Source organism: Lutra lutra, chromosome 3 (assembly GCF_902655055.1).
Source record: "Lutra lutra chromosome 3, mLutLut1.2, whole genome shotgun sequence".
Taxonomy (NCBI): domain Eukaryota; kingdom Metazoa; phylum Chordata; class Mammalia; order Carnivora; family Mustelidae; genus Lutra; species Lutra lutra.
Window position 1 is genome coordinate 134,767,163 of NC_062280.1, and position 17,051 is coordinate 134,784,213.

Sequence of the window (17,051 nt, forward strand, 5' to 3'; positions counted from 1 at the left end):
AAAGTATATACTTTAATTTCATTGTTTGGCTATCTGACACCAGGTAGACACAATCAGTAGTTTTCTTCTTATTGCTATCCTCAAAAATCATACCAACTAATCCCGTAGTTTCAGCTATTAATACTATACCTGTCAATCCCCAAATCTATCAATCAACATTTGCCTCCAGCTCTCTATGGCAAGACCTGAATTTTTATAAGTGAAGAACACAGTGAGTGTCACAAGAATATCAAAGCCTTTCTTTCCTAAGTCAGAGTCAGCACTCTCGCCCTGGGGAGAGGTCACCCCAGGGTGACAGATACAGATACAGAATTACAGAAATTGGGTCTTTAAGATTCCTCCTGCAGTTGCTTCCCTATTCCTCTTAGATATCTCTCCTTAAAAATCTAACATAATATCTTAAAAATTAATAGATCTCCTCATTATTTTAGTACTTACCTGTTTCCTATTTTGTCATTCATTGCAATATTTCTCAGAAAGGGCATTACAGACATTGTGAGAGGGATCTTTATTTTGCAAACACAGATGCTTAGATTTGGAGAGCATTCAGTCTGTGTTCACATACAAGAATTTGTTAGATAGTAGAGGGTTGGCACCTGCCTATCTTCCCATTCCAGCATCCCCAGTATTTAGCTTTACTGCCTGCCACACAGAAAGAATTCAAAGTTTGTTACTAAATTGAATAAATGTGCTGATGATCGGCACCCTAGTTCTCATCAGACTACATAACAAACTATTGGAATCCTGTTCATGAATTGTTCTTTCCATCTACATACAGTCCAAGTTCCTCTAACACAGAGATGTTGCCTGTCTCACCAACTTGATAACTCTGGTGTCTGTTGAAAATAGACGTCGGTATTGTAAAGTTTTAAAGGGGAAACTGGAAATACAAGATTTAAGAGTGTTGCACTGCTGGGAAGACAGAAGAATAAGAACACTAAAGTGGGGTGAAGATTCCAGTTTCTTGAACTCAACAGTCCAGTTTTTCCAAGAACAGGTTGCCATAGCAACATCGTGGACCGCTGCTCTAGCCCCGCCTATCTCCCGCCCCTCGCCACGCCTCACTCTGCGCCCGTCTACTCTGTGCTCTTACTTCCGCCCCAAGCTGCCAGCTGGGACCTAGAGTTCTGCCGTCTCTACCCACATTTATATTGCCTGACTGAAAATACGATAGAATATAACCGCAGTTAGAAATACTTTCTTTCATACTATCCGTGCCTTAGTCTCAGGGCTTAAAATGTAAAATCAGTAGCTCTTTGTGAGTTGGAGGCTCCTATTGCCACGAACAACAGGAACATATTTTCAGGCACTGCCTTAGACGACACAACTTTGGAGGCCCCCAGATTGTTGAGGGAGACGTGGACCTGAGCGGGGCGGGACGTTCCCGGGCAGAGCAGAGGAAGTGGGAGTGCACGCGGAATTGGCTGGGGTCTTCACTCGGAGTTCCCACCATGTAAGTGTTTGCTGACCCCGATCTCAATCCCTGGTCCCGCTGCAAGACTTTAACTCTCTCCCGCTCTCCTCCTCAGGTCGAAGGTTTCTTTTAAGATCACGCTGACGTCGGACCCGCGGCTCCCTTACAAAGTGTGAGTAGCCTGGCGGCGGTGGGCCTTGCGGACTGGGGGTAGGGGGTGGGGACCAGGCTGGCCTTCAGATCCTCTCCCGCCCCAGCAGGCTGTATCCCGTCCCTTTCCCCCCTCCTTCGCTCTTCCTGAAACCTCCCCCATCCCGCCCCAGCCTGAAAGGAGATCTCCGGCGCCTGCCCCGCTGAGTGTCCACTTCCTTCGGTGCGAAGGAGCAGGGGCGTGTGACGGGAACGTTGCTGCTGATAGGTGACCTGTCCTCGGGACTCCATGGTGGGTTTTGGAGCGGGAGGACCTGTAGACGGTTCTGATGATTTGCTGTGTTCCTTAAAGGAGTCCCTATCGGCTCCTGATTGGAAAGGCCTTTTGCCGCTTTGACCAGCTGTTACAGGAAGTAGGGAAGACCGCCCAGTGTAGATTCCGTAGTTACTTGAACGTTTATCACTGTCCGGCTTCTGATTCCTGTGTGAGTGACTCAACAGTCGGGCGTCACAAAATAATGAACCTCAAATCATACACTTCGTATGTTGGGATTTAATAAAGTGTGATTAGCAGATATGGGAAATGCAGACATAGGGCAGTTACTCCACGCGAGGCCCTTTTTTCTCCTTTAGCAGTTTAGTGATGGTTTGGCACAGGCTTAACTACATAGTCATCTGGAATTTTCTTAGATAAACATGATTGAGGTTATTGCAGCTGGAAGTCGCATAAAATGCAGCAAAAGACAAGACTTCAGTAGGATTTTAGGCATAGTTAATACAACTAAGCTTTTTTTTCCCCACATGAATCTTTTTCACCTCATCTCAAATATTCACAGTTACAGCCTAAAACCTTAAGGTCTTCTTCAGTAACTGCTCCAGCTAAGGTGTCATTTTTAAGTAGGCTCTTGTGAATGACTACATTGTCTTCTTGTATTTAATGTGCTCTAATATTTCTTCTGTAAAAGAATGTTTCTTTTAATTCATTGATCAGACTGCTTTTTACATCTGTCACTACCCTCTTCCCCCGTTTTACCCAGTTCTTTTTCTAACTCTCACAGAGTCCACCGTCCACTCTATCTAGTGGTCCACTGACCTCATCTCTGGTGTCCTCCTCTCCTCAGTATGTTTTGCTTGGTTAAACACCAACTCTGAACACTCAGCTACTGTGATCTCTGTACATAGCTGAATGTCTTTAGAGAAAATTACACAGTTAGGCTGATGGATTTTGTGTAAAATTCATAACTATGCTCAGTAGTACCTAACGCTCTGCTACAGTTCCCAAGTTTGCTTATTTTTCTTTTCATTCTCTGAGAGGATTTAAAAAAAAGAAAGCTGTACCACTTGGGCTCTAGACATCATCTATTTTAGTCTTCTCAAGATTAAAGTAGATGGAGTCCAGAGATCCCTGTCTCCTCATCATCTTTGATTTCTCCCTTTTTACTGGGTTATTCTCATCACCATATAAATATCTAAGAAAAAAGTAAGATGGAGGTAGGGCAGCAGTAGTATCTGTAAGAGTGCCTGGAACTTTGTACCAGTTCAGTTAATACTGGTGACTGAATAAATATGATAGGCATACCTACTGTTTGTTGTTTATGTAGTATGTGTGTATGTATAATCTGTGTATGGGTGTGTGTGTATATAAAATAGGTATAACGTGTGCATGTATGTAAGGTTAATATGCTGTGTATCCTATTCAGGGTAATTGGTAACTAGTACTTGAGTACTGTTAAATGCAATTTTTTAAAAATTGTGGGAGAACACACTTTGACTTTTTAGTATCACTTTTCACTTGCCAAGCCAGTAAATGTGTGCTTTGATTAAAAAAAAAAAAAAAAAAGTCCCTTGAGTTTCTAACATTACTAATAGTTGAATTCTAAAAAGGATGTTAACGGTTCCAGATTTATTCTGGGGGATGTCAGAGTTTTTATTGTTTGTTTTGTCTTTTGTTTTTTGATAAATTCACTCTTGGTAGTACCATTAGGTTATAGAAATGTTAAATCAAATGAATATATGGGATGAATTAAATATACCTTTGACTCTCTCGGTCTGATTCACACTTCTACTGGAAGTCATTATAATGTGTTGTGGTAGCTAGTGATTTTTTATATTCAGTAATCTATAACTAAGTGAAGAAATGGGACACATCCGTAAGGTATTACATAATGATAATTTATTAAAACGTTAAAGCACAATACGGTGGTGACAAGTATTCAAAGAGAAATGTTAGATTACCAGCCATTTCTCTGCTTTAAAGATAATCTGTTTTACAGTCTTGAATCATTTTTATTTATTTCACATTGGGAATTTTTTTTTATATTTTTTTAACCTCTTTCTGTGTTTTTATAAGTGTTTTCTTGGGGTATAATGTCAATTCTGTTTTCAGTTTTTAAATTGGAAAATTCATACAGATTGACCATTTATCAGTAATCTTTCTTATACTTGACACTGTACAAGTTAATAACAAAATCACACATTACATCTCCAAAATGTTATTTCAGTTTGTATTAAGCCCTTTTTTCTAATGATGATATAAGGTAGAAAGTCACTTCACATTTTATCATAGTAAACATATTCATTTTCATAATTTAATCCACTATTTCAGACTTGATTATTAAAATCTAGAAACACTAGAAGGTTCCTGAAGAGGTTAAGCTAGACTCTTTACAATGAAAATGGTGACTTTGATGCATCAGGTGAAGAGGTATTTGTACTGGAGATGGTAAAGTGGACTGACAGCTAAGGAGAGATTTGACTTTTTGAAATCCATTTGTGGAAACAAGCAGCAGCCTATATACTAGACCTCTTTGTATCAAAATATATTAAGTTTCACCTATATAGTTTAATTTTTAGGTGGAACTGTAGACATCATCTCAGGTATGAAATTAATTGCTCTTTTTTTTTTGTCATTTTAAAGTTAATGAACATAGTGTGCAGTCAAAGTAGACAACCTTCAGCCTCAAAAGACAGCTTTGGCCAGCTCTACTACATTAGCCAAAATAAGGAACGAGGGGCTTTAAGAATCAGTTTTTTAAAAAATTCTTTTTCATTCTTCTTGCAGACTTAGTGTTCCTGAAAGTACACCTTTCACAGCAGTCTTAAAGTTTGCAGCAGAAGAAGTAAGTATAGAAATTGGAACAACCTGTATGGAATGTAGTGTAGCAATATCTTTTTCAAAAGTCTGGGGGCACCTGGATGGCATAGTCGGTTAAGTATCTGACTCAGTTTCAGCTCAGTTTGGTCTTAGAGTCTTGTGATCGAGCCCCAGGTATGCTTGAGTTTCTCTTTTCTTCTCCCACCTGCTCTCTCTCTCTCTCTCTCAAATAAATCTTAAAAAAAAAAAAAAAAAGTCTTTAACTTTTGCATGTACTTTGACCCACCACATCCATGTGAATTCATTACTAGGTTCATGCTATCAAAAAGTTAAGCCCTACTTACCAACGTAAGTGAAAGTTAAGATTTATAGAAGTAGGATGAATGAGTTAAACAAATCTCTATTTAATGCAACAATTGAAAATTATAAGGAAAAGTTATATGGAAAGGTTTGAGGATATGGGATATGAGGATATGGGAATTTTTTTAACCAGCAACATCATTTTACAGTGTAATCTGTAAGCCTGTTTTTACTCATTTTGATTATAGAATTAGAAATTTTTTAATGTCTTCATCATAATTTTCAAGTTTTCTGTTTGAGCCTGTCAACTGCCTAGTCTTTTTAAAACATTCTTAGGTTTTTGGTTCTAAAAAAAAGATTTTTTTTTTTTCATCCAGAGTTATCAGATGCATCCATAAAACAACTCTTTGGACATAACACTACAAGAGTAGCTTGGTCTGGTGGAAATAGCACAAAAATGTGACTTGAGAGACTTAATTGTGTCATTAATTATCTGTATGACATGGACAAACCTCTTAATTTTTCTTTTCTTCAAATTTCATATCCTGTAAAGTGGGAGTAATTAATATCCATCTTTCCTGTCTGATTAAATGATTTTGAGTAAAAATATAATTGCCTTTATGGTATTTTGTGAAGTTGAAAGTACTGTACAAATCTAGGGTAACTCAAATCCAAATGCCAAATGTTTTGATTCAGAATCTTCAAAAAAGTTTATAGTCCCAGAATAATAATTTTAGTACCTAAATAAATTAGCTTAATGCATAATCCTATCCTGAATTTAAGCTATTAATGGAAAATCAGTCAACCCATCAGTATTTACAGATAGATATTGTCCAGGACCACTAACATTATTTATCATTCCTTCAGAATTAAACTGAAAAGTGGTAGTACTTGTTTTATAGTCAGTGTTTATCTTTTTCACCCATATAGTATAACTAAAAAGAAAAAAAAAAAGAATAAAAAGAGCTAGGAAACAGCATTAGCATTACTTTCTGCTGCACAGATCACCTCCAGGAAACATTCCTGGTCCTGGGGAATAGGAGAGATCCCACAAATTATAATTTAAAAAGTAGGTCAATTTGAGTTATAATTAAGTTTTTATTATTGTATTTTGTAGTTATATATGTTTTTTGTAAGGCAAAGGCATTGTGATCTTGGTCTTCTAGTAAAAGTATAAAAAATAACAGACATACAATAGAAAATAAACTTAAAAATTTCACATTCCTGCATATATTTATTGAGGTTTTAATATAGCTTATAACTTATGAATCGTGGGTATTATACATTTAGAAAGGTTATGACTTTGAGGCAGCAATGAGGGGGTCTTTCATAAGATGAGACATAGGCTCGCTCTTACAGTGAAGACAAGTGTTGACAAACTGAACCTGTGGATTTAAATTCCTAATAAAATATTTTTTAAAAAATAAGAAAATTCCCCAATAGGATTAAGAATTAGCTTAAGTAAGTGTAAGTAGTGAGTTGTCAAAAACCTAAGAATAGCCTTTTAACATCCTAAATTAAAAGATTAGGGGGGTCTGAGAAAGGAAAGAAATGAAAATTTAGAAGCATGAAATACTTTGCATCCAGAAGAAAACTTGTCACTAGTGTAGCATGAACATAATAGTTGCTGAATTTTACATCACTAGTGATGCTTCCCCAGATGTCTACTTAACTGTTGCTTCTACATTCTGGAAAAGGGAAAAATTATGTCAGCAGTTGCTTATTTTTAATGTTCATAAATATGCTGCCACTATATGGCTGTGACTAAAAATGCATAGCTTATCCTAAAATGGACATAATCAAAGAATAAGATACCCAGTAGGGTAACTAGAAACTTTGTAATGCTCAAGTTTTAGAAATCTGAGGTGTCCTATAATTAATTTGGGTATTTGCTCAAAGTTTTATTAAGTATTACAATCTCTATAAATAATTCTTGAAGTATTTTAATATTAAAGCATATTTTGAAGTTACTTTAAGTTAGGTTTATTTAAATTTTTTTAAATCCTTAAAAGGAGGGGCGCCTGGGTGGCTCAGTGGGTTAAAGCCTCTGCCTTCAGCTCCGGTCATGATCTCGGGGTCCTGGGATCGAGCCCCGCATCAGGCTCTCTCCTTAGCAGGGAGCCTACTTCTTCCTCTCTCTCTGCCTGCCTCTCTGCCTACTTGTGATCTCTGTCTGTCAAATAAATAAATAAATAAAAATCTTAAAAAAAAAAAAATCCTTAAAAGGACATTTACAAATAAAAATGTACCATCTGGACAAGAAAGTTATGTGTTTATTAGGTACATAATCCAGTAACATGTTATGTTCTTGTGCATAAATTTTTATTTTAAAACCTAATTTTTTAATTTATAAATTAAAATAAACTTTTTTTAAAAGTTTGCAGTTTATTAAAATAAACTTTAGTTGTTTTTCTTAACTATGTATATGTGATCACTATAAATTCCTGGAGCAGCATTTCCCTGAGTACTTTTCCAAGACCACTAGAACCACTGAAACAACAAAAACCATGAAAAACTAGAATCTGTGGCCGAAAGAGTATGGGAAATACTTCACTCACCAAATCCTTCTTGACCTTAAATAAACTGTATTAGCTGTATCAAATTTATTTGATTATAAAACTCAACTGTAATATCTATAAAACTAGTCTCTAGCGTAGAAGTACTTAATAAATATTTGTTAGGTAAATGAATGAACTTATGAGTTAGATCAGTGAATGAACTTATGAGTACATGAACGCATTTTGACAACTGCTAGTCTCTAAAGAATTAAGAGAAGACTTCTCCCTTTAGCTACCAATAAGTTCTATACCACATTTTATTGATTCAGAAAACGCATCTTTTGACACCTCTGGAAGTAGATCAGTGAAGTCTTACCCTCACTATTAGCCATTTAGCAGTCACATAATTGTCTAGTGGACATCATCTGCACCTACTTGACCTTAGTTGTTATTTCCTGGTGGCACAATTAGACTTTTGCAATCCTGTGAAATATAAGTCAGCAATACATTCATAGGAGAATTTGAGGAAGGGATTTGAGCTTTGGTTCATCTTCCATTAAATACAAGAGAGCATTTGTTTGACCTTACTGTTTCTGTAGAGAAATTTTAGGAACTATCTAAGCCATTGTTTTATTTTCAATTAGACAAGAGAGTTATATATGATAAAACTAACATGCCCAAGTCTGAAAGAGTATATTTATTGATAGTGTTTTTCCTTTTTTGTAATGTTTGGTGTCCTAGATGCAGTGAAATGCAGTATTTAGAAAAAGATACTGTTCATTAAGTATAAGCCAGTTATGGTATTTTCTTTTTGACATTGTCCTAAAAGATAAATCACATTTTGGGATTATAGAGTTGATTATATGTACCCCATCCTTGCTAACCATCTTTTATAGTTTATGTATATAAATACATATTTTTACATAAATGTTTATAAAGATACAAAATAATTTTTTTCCTTTTTCTTCTTTTTAGTTTAAAGTTCCTGCAGCAACAAGTGCAATTATTACCAATGGTAAGAATTCATTTTAAAACTATTACTTCAGAGCTAGAGAAATTATTTAAAAGGCAGATTAATTAAAATTGACTTAAATACAAAAGCGCCAAAATTTATATCAACACTTTGGCCTTTTTGTAAACACTAAGTCAAGGTTATTGTCCGTAATGAGCTCTCTTCGGTTTCTTTATGCTTCTGGTATAGTATAGCACTTCACGGTATCTGTCCTCAATTCATGCCAGATTATTAGTAAAAATTACCTTTCCCTTTATTAAACAAGGTGCATTGTTTTTAATAAGTTGTAGGTACTTTTAGAATATAGGAAGTTACATGGCAAAGTACCTTTGCTATAGCATTTTATTGCTTTCCTGCAGTAAACTATTTCTTATAAGCTTGAAATAATGAGGATTTTATTCAATTAGATCTATAGTTTAAATTCTGAATATCTTAGAATACAAGTAATAATTGTGATGGTTTATATAAGACAGAATTTCTCATTCTGAAACATTCCGTATGCTGTCAAATTGAGGTGTTTCTCTACCTGAAAAGAAAGCCAGTCTACTTTCTGGAAAGTTTTAGATTTACAAATGAGCTGTTAAGAAAATGCTTTGTAAACTTTCATCAGGTGTCACTGCAACTTGAATTAAATGACTTTGTGGGCTCTCCTGGCCTTAAGATTTTATGCCTCAGGAGCAATATGTAAATGATTAAGGACATACCTGAGGTGCTTTTGACTGTATTTTTCACTGGGTGTTGTGTGATAGAATACACCGTCTCTGTGGAATTTATCAGGATCATGGCATCGACAGCTGTTCTTGTCTAATCCAGCAGTGTGTGTAAGTGGGTAATAGTAATGGATTTCAATAGGTAACTTAGCTGAAAGATTTGTCATTCCTGTTTTTGGGTTTAAATTGTTTGGCTTGTGCCTATATATCCCATAGCAGCAATTCTCTTATTACTGTTAAACCATTTTAGCTTTAGAAGTAAACAACTTAGATAATTTTATGACTTACTTTCTAGATGGAATAGGAATAAATCCTGCCCAGACTGCTGGTGAGTATTTGTCTGAAACTCATGAAGATGTGGGTGGGGCTATGCATGTCAACTGATACATGTGGTTCATTCTGATTCAACTAGATGGGATTTTTACTAGGATAATAGTTATTTTTTAGGGCTTATATAAGAGTCCTTAGCTATGTCTCTGAACAATAATTTATTTCCTTAGGGGTATCAGATACATATATGCTTTCAGGTACAAGGAGGAGAAAACCTCACTAATAAGCATTAAAGGTGTTTAATACATGGAACAAAAAATGATGGTAAGATCATACTCTTATGGGAATAATGATTTTGATAGTACATGAGAAGTGCTTAAAAGTTTGTGTTATTATCCATAGTATGCATTCAGTATGTGCTAGCTGTTAACTGTTCTTTTTAAAAAGTACAGGTCAGTTAATATTTCAGGAGACTTAGCCCACACTCAGAGCTTCAAACTTAGTATTACACTGTGCTTGCTGTACGTTGATGTCCTAATAAGCAGGCAAAATAAAAGTAATCTTAAACTTCTTGATAGGTAATTTTACATTTTTTAGATGCACCTTTTTTTGGCTTATAATCTAATTACAGTGTTTTATAATTAAGCATACTTTAATGTGATCTCAATTTGAGCAGTAGTTACATTGCAATCATTTCTAAAGTACTTCCATATTATAACAAAATTATATTGTCCTCATAAGGCCTTGGAATTGAAATTTAGCCATCTAGAAAATAGTGATTTAAAATTGTAGTTTGGTTTTTTTTTTTTACTTAAATCAGTAGTTTTAAGTATATAATCCTTTTTATTAAAAAGATTATTGAAAATCATGGAGCATTTTATTGTAGAGATATCTTTAAAATTAGGTTTAAAGGTTTTATTTCTTCTTACTGTAGAAATGTTCAGTAGTTCATATTAATTCAAGTTACTGCTTATTGTGACATGCTGCCTGTTGTATTACCCTTAAAAGTTGAATTGTGCATATCATGGGTCATGAAGAAAATCTCAGCAAGCAATTGAGCAAAAAGAGGTCAGATCAGGTTGCTAAACTTTGTCATTTGTGGTAATTTAGATTTACTGTTCTTTCTGTCCTTAGATATTTTATTGTATATTGAATTAGCAAGTATTGATGATTAAATTACATTGTTGTTTGCTGAGTGTATGTGTTAGCACTTTTGTGGCTAGTGATATTTAACATTTTCAGAAATTTGGTTGGGTTATGAAGATGTGAGAGGAATGGGAATAAGCCTTAAAGCATGGAGTTAGTCTGAAGCTATTTGAGCTTCTGTACCTACTTAGTTTATACTTTTTTGTGTCTTGTATTATGATCATTGTTGGAATGTTAAGATAACTTGTCATTTTTTAAATACATAACTTTGTATTTTGTTTGTTTGTGTAGGAAATGTTTTCCTAAAGCATGGGTCAGAACTGCGGATTATTCCTAGAGATCGTGTTGGAAGTTGTTAATATCTGCTACTTGGAACATAGGATGACCTTTCCAAATAAATATTGATATTGTTGTAAAACTGAAGTCAGGCATTTAAAACATGATGAAAACACCAGTAGTTGATGAAATAATGAAGGGTGACTCTGTCCCTTCTTGTGATTCACACGCTTCCTGTGAAGAGGGACTGCTATGTATAGAGGGTACCATCTCCACAGAAGACCATAGTCTGTCATCGCTACCTCACAACACATACAGATAGTTCATTCAGGCTAAGTGGATTATCCAGCTGTGTTTTGTAAGTGGTGGATGCTTCTGATAACTCTTCCTGAGAACATTTGGAAAATTAAAGTTTACTGAATCTTCCTATTTGCGTTAAAAATTTAAAAGGACTGCGGGTCATACATGGCAGTTTGCTTGATGGCATCTGACCTATGCACTTAAAAATAGTTGATTCTTAATTGTATGTTCATGATAAAGGATATAGACATAACAATGAATACGTAACTATCTTTTTGTCATTTAGGTTTTTTTAAGTTTCAAACTATATCAGAGACCCCAAAATTGAATTTTTTGATCTAGCCCTTATGTGTAAAATTGATGTCCCACACCAAAGAGTTTTAACTATGTTCTTGCAGAATCCAGTACTTGGTAAGAATTGAGAATAAAGTAGAACCGTTCTTTGCTGAGTTATGTATCCTTTATCAGTCTCTGAATACAACCTTTAAAACAACCTCAAGAAACCCTTGTCTTATTGAGGCTAGTATTTCTAAATAACATTCAGGAAAAGGGTATTGCAAAGATCTGGAATTCACAACAGAGCTCTAGGAAATGCTAATTGAAAATGCTGATTATTATACTGATTAAAGACCCAGCATTTAAGGAGGTGTTAAGTTTAGCCACTGAAGTGAATAAGAAGTGAGGAAGTGGGGAAACCCCAATGACCAGTTTTCTGGTAAGGAGGAAAGGAAATAGAAGACACAATGAAGGGGAACAGAAAGCTGTAGGAGAGCATCACAGAACAAGCCAACTGGATCGGCAGAAGTGCAGTGTGTGTTGTGGAGAACTGAAGAGGAAAAGAAAATATATGACATTTCAGAAGGAGCAGAAGGCAATTAGAGAAAGCAAAGTGTAGGCTTTGTCAACACACAGACTTCAGAATTCCCCTTATGATAATCTAAAGAATGATGTGCATAAGGGAAGAGTTTATTTGACCTTACAGTGGAAATCAATATCTATGCAAATCTTGAAAGATGAAAGGAAGGCTCATAGTGATTCAGAGCCAGTGCTTGGCCTGCTGTATTCTGGATGGTGAGCTCCCTGGAGGCAGGCTTTGTGTCTGTCATGCTCTTTCTAGACCTGGAAGTGTAGTAGGCTTTCAATAAGTACTTGCTGAATTATTCATGAATAAAGTATCTCTTAAGACCAATTTTTATCTAAGTGTGTTTCAATTATATTCCCTGTCATAGGCCCTACTAGGTTCATTGGGAAAAAAATGTGTAAGGAGATGTAACCGGGTCAGCATCTCAAGGGTGACATTGGTAGTTAAGTTTAAGAAATTAACCAGATGTTGTATATTTGACAAGTGAACAATAAGATTCTAAATCGTGAAGGTAGAAAAGTATGCTTCTAATATTTGGGGAAGTTTTTATTTTTCTAAACAAAACTGATGCTCAAAGACCCCAGGTTTTTAACGTCATTAAGCCTCAGTTAAAGAGAAATTTATGAATACCCATTCTGTGAATTTTTAAATTTAGACTTCCTTCATCCTGTTTCCACAACAAAATCGTAAGTTATGGTGTCCTGTGCCATAAAGTGATTTGTTTAATATTTTTCTTCTTTGGTTTTGAAAGTTTTGTTGTAATAAATTAAAATTTACATTTAAATTAAACACATTTTCCTAAAGAACTGGACATTTTGTTATTAAATAAATGTGATCTGTAAGTTATTTGTGCAGAATGTTTTGAAGTAATCATATTTTGTTTAAATACATTATTGGTACATAATATCGTATGAAAATACACTTGTCATACTGTAAACTGTATTGTCTACTCTTATTTCATTATTAAATCTCTTGATCAGCATACCTGTTGAGCTGGTGTATCACAAATGTTGCCCAAAAAGGTGGGGGTGGTGCAAAGATGATGAATTGCCATAGGTCATAGAAATGAATATATACTTCCAAATGCCAGTCCTTCAGGAATAAAAAAGAGCGATCATAGTAATTGGGTAGGCCAGTAGGTTCCAAACGTAAGTGATTATCAGAGCCACTTAGAGAGTTAAAAATAAGGGTCTCTAGAAACCACCCATAAAGTTTTGAACCCTTAAATCTGGTATGTCACAGAACAATCTCTGTTTATAAAAAGCATTCCTGGTGATTCCTCTTGTGCAGCTGTGTTTGAAAATGATAAGGCCAACCTTTTCACTTTGTAGATGGACAAAAATAAGTCCAAGGTGTCAGGTGTCAAAGTGAGTAGGTTATGTTCTAGAACCTTGGAAGTGTACATTCCACTTCTTGGTTCTCTAGTAGCTGACTAAGTGCAGAGGTACTAGCTAACAGTCTCTCTCACTGGTAGTAAACCCTCATTTTAAAGTGTTTCAAGTACAGTCGTTTTCGTGGATATTTTATTTCTTAAAATTAGTTATTTGAAAGAAAAGTTAATGGCAAGAAAATTCAGTCCCCCTTTAAGGCCCCCTTTCCCCAAATTAAGATATTAAAAATATCTACTATGTCTTTTACCCAAGGCATTGAAATATTTTTGAACCTGGAAGTATTAAAATACCTTAATGGAGCAATTCTAAATTGATTAAGTGTTCCCAAGGCCCTTTACAAAGTGGTAGATTTTTTACATAGGTAAATTGTGTGTGTGTCTGTGTGTGTCTATATACATATGTATATTTACATACTATACAGTTTGTGGTTACATATGTATGTACACATGTATGTGTTTTACATATGTAATTTATCCAAATGTATTGAACTCATCTACTATGTGTCAAATACTTTGATATGCTCCCTCATTCTTCCCAACAATTCCAAATTATTAACCCCATTTTACAGAAGAAAGGCTCAAGTAGGTTGATATTTGAATTTGATCCCTTTTATGACTTTGGAACTCTTTCCATCAGACAAGGAGAATTTTTTTAGTATTTTTTTTTTCTCCACAGTATACCAAATCTATCTGTACTGAATTATAAATTTAAAAATAGAAAATGTCTAGGACTTCCAATTCTTATTTCAGAGGACCTAATATGTGTGTAATCATGAATGGCATTACTTTTCAATACATGGTATAAATTTGATGTTGTAAATATGTTAAAATTATAGAACATTAAGTAAAAGTCAAAGATAATTAGGATTCTGGTGCTACTCTGTAGGTTGGCACAGTAGGAACAGGACTGTGGCGCCATCAGCTCCATCAGACAATATATGTTCCTATAATTTTATGTATCATGCAGAGGCAGCTACAAGATTGGTAACCTGCTCTTCCAACAAGATTGTTGCCCATAAGCTCCCCCAATACAGAAGTTCTGTAACTACACTCTAACAATACTAGAGATAGATAAATCATTATTTTATTCAGGCTATATAATTAAACCATCATTGGAAATAAACATTCTCAAAAGGTTTAGCCTAACTAATGTATTAGCTACAGCCTCCAAATTGCCTACACCAGGTATTTGGAACTCATTAGAATTTTTTCCTTTCTTTTGCCCTAGCAAACCCATCACAAGGTTTTATTGATTCCATTTGCAAAATCTATCTCAAGATTACTGTAGTTAAAGCTCTCATCCTCTCCTAAATGCTATTAGAAAAGCTTCTAATCGCTCTGTTCCCTCTTTCACACTTGCTGTAATGCGGGTTTTGACATGGAAATATGATCATGTAGTTCCACTAGTCCAAATCCTACTGAATAAAAATCTCTATGTGACGTGTGAGACCCTGCATGGACTGCTCTATGTTCAGAGTCCTCTGTTACCATGACTGATTTGCATTGCAGCTACACTGAACTACAAATATTTAGTATCTCCAGTGTACTGTGGTCTCACACCTCCATGCTTCTTTTCTCCAGAGGTCTTCCTGAAAAACCTAGGACTGATTTTTCAAGATTAAAAGGCATGGAGCCTTTCCTCACTCCTCCCAAGCAGAACTAGGTGTTTAACTTTCCAAGCAACCATTGCATTTTGGACGTTCCCCCATTGTAGCAATTGTTAAATATAGAGTTACCAAATTTGTCTCTGATTTAAAGTATAAATTTTATAAAAGCATAAGATTGTGACTGAAACAGGATCTCCAGATTACCTTCCCTGTAATAGATAATAAGTACTTTATGATCAAAAGACTACATAAAAGAATAAAAACTTTGAAAATTGTAACAATTTGTGACTCATGCCTAATAACTTATTTTGCTAAAATATTTGGTTAATGAATATATTCCTCACCATTTCTTTAGCAGAGAATTTACTCTTGACTCAGAAATGAATTAATACCTCTTTTAAAAGTGAAAAGCATTCTCCCATTTTTAACAAATATATATTAATTATTAACTGTATCATGGGAATTGGTAAATGCTGGAGATGAAATATAATCAAGACTTCCTTGTCTTTGGTTTCCAAACATTTTAGAAGCAGCAAAATCTACTAAAGATATAATTGTGTGGAATTGAAGATGTTTATCAAGCCCTTTTTTAATGTGCTGGGCACAGTGCTAGGCATTTCACTAGCATGATCTTATCTAATCCTTAATCTCTGTACCAAATACTGGTGTTATTCTTTTTTTCTTTACTGTTAAGAAAGCCAAGATTTATGCTATTGTGTCCAAAGTTAGAATGAAATTGGCTCCTAGGGTTGCATGGTTATAGACTACCCTGCAAATTATTACATGTTTGCTATCATTTTCCTAGAATTATATTGGAATATTTTTTCCAAAATGAAAAAGGATACTTCATAGGTTGCTTTTGGACATTTCTGTGATCTCACTTGGCTTGAAAAATTTAGCATTCAATAATCTGTATAGACACACTTGGACTATTTTTCAGTGTATATGTATATATGTATATATGTATAAATAGATACACACACACAACAAAGAATTTTGAAGATTCGAGAAGTAGGTTTATGGCTCTGTAATCGGCTTTGCTATACAGAGGGTGTTGTGGTAATTTTGTCTTTGGATGCAGAACAGCGGCCAAGGTTGGCAGACAAATTCAGAGAGCCAGTTTTTGGCATAAATCTCTGGTTTTCTGGCAAAACTCGTTAGCAATGTAAAAACTGTTATTGAGAGCATATTGTGATGATACATCATGTCAATATTTGTTTGGCTGTGTAACACTGTGGATTTAATAAATTAATTCTTAAATGTACAATTTACAAATGATGAGCTGTTTTAGAAATAAACTGTATGTGGTATGTGTTGTCAGTGCCACAAACATTTTGATGTCTCAAGGACTTGACTGATTTTCTAGATAAATGTATGGGTGGATTACGACTCGTTGAATTAGTCTTCAGCGTGCAAATTACGCAGGAATGAATAAGTAAATGAGTGAGTCACAATGGTCTTAATCCTTTGTGACATCTGCCATAGATCCATTATTATCTGCTAGACTGTTTTACTCAGCATTCTCGGTTTGAGCATAGAGTTAGAAAATACCTAAAAAAAAAATTGTTAAATTAGTAAATTATTTTTTCTTTACTCATTTTCTTGGTATGTGAGAGAAGTATACATGGCACTTTGAGCCTAAAACCTAAATTATAAAGGAAAAATCACTATTCTTCCTTTTAAAAAAGTACATATGGACAACTAATAATATTTCTTGAGTTTCTAAGATGTATTAGGCACCAGGTTTTATGTTTTACATTCTTATTTAATCCTCATTGTAGTCTATGATGTCAATAATATCTTTTCACCATACTTTGGATTACTAAGAAGCTGGATCTTTCAACGAGATTTGGTACTTTCCCCAAGGTTCTACAACTACTAACCAATAAGGTGTCAAGCCTTACCTGTGCAGGCTCAGGACATACACTCCTAGCCACTGCACTGCACAGCTTCTTGGGGAGAGGGGGTGCTGGGGCCTTAGCCTAGTTCAAAACCTGGAAAGCTGGTGCCTCCCTCTGGCCC

At 35.1% G+C, this 17,051-nt stretch overlaps 1 protein-coding gene across 1 annotated transcript; it reads left to right on the forward strand.

The window, feature by feature from the left end:
* Positions 1-1,154: 1,154 nt before the first annotated feature.
* Positions 1,155-16,363, forward strand: UFM1 (ubiquitin fold modifier 1). Its single transcript, XM_047723238.1, has 6 exons — positions 1,155-1,453; positions 1,530-1,586; positions 4,626-4,683; positions 8,432-8,471; positions 9,474-9,506; positions 10,886-16,363. Coding segments are annotated over exons 1-6 (258 nt in total). The 5' UTR covers positions 1,155-1,451; the 3' UTR covers positions 10,954-16,363.
* The last annotated feature ends 688 nt before the right edge of the window (positions 16,364-17,051 follow it).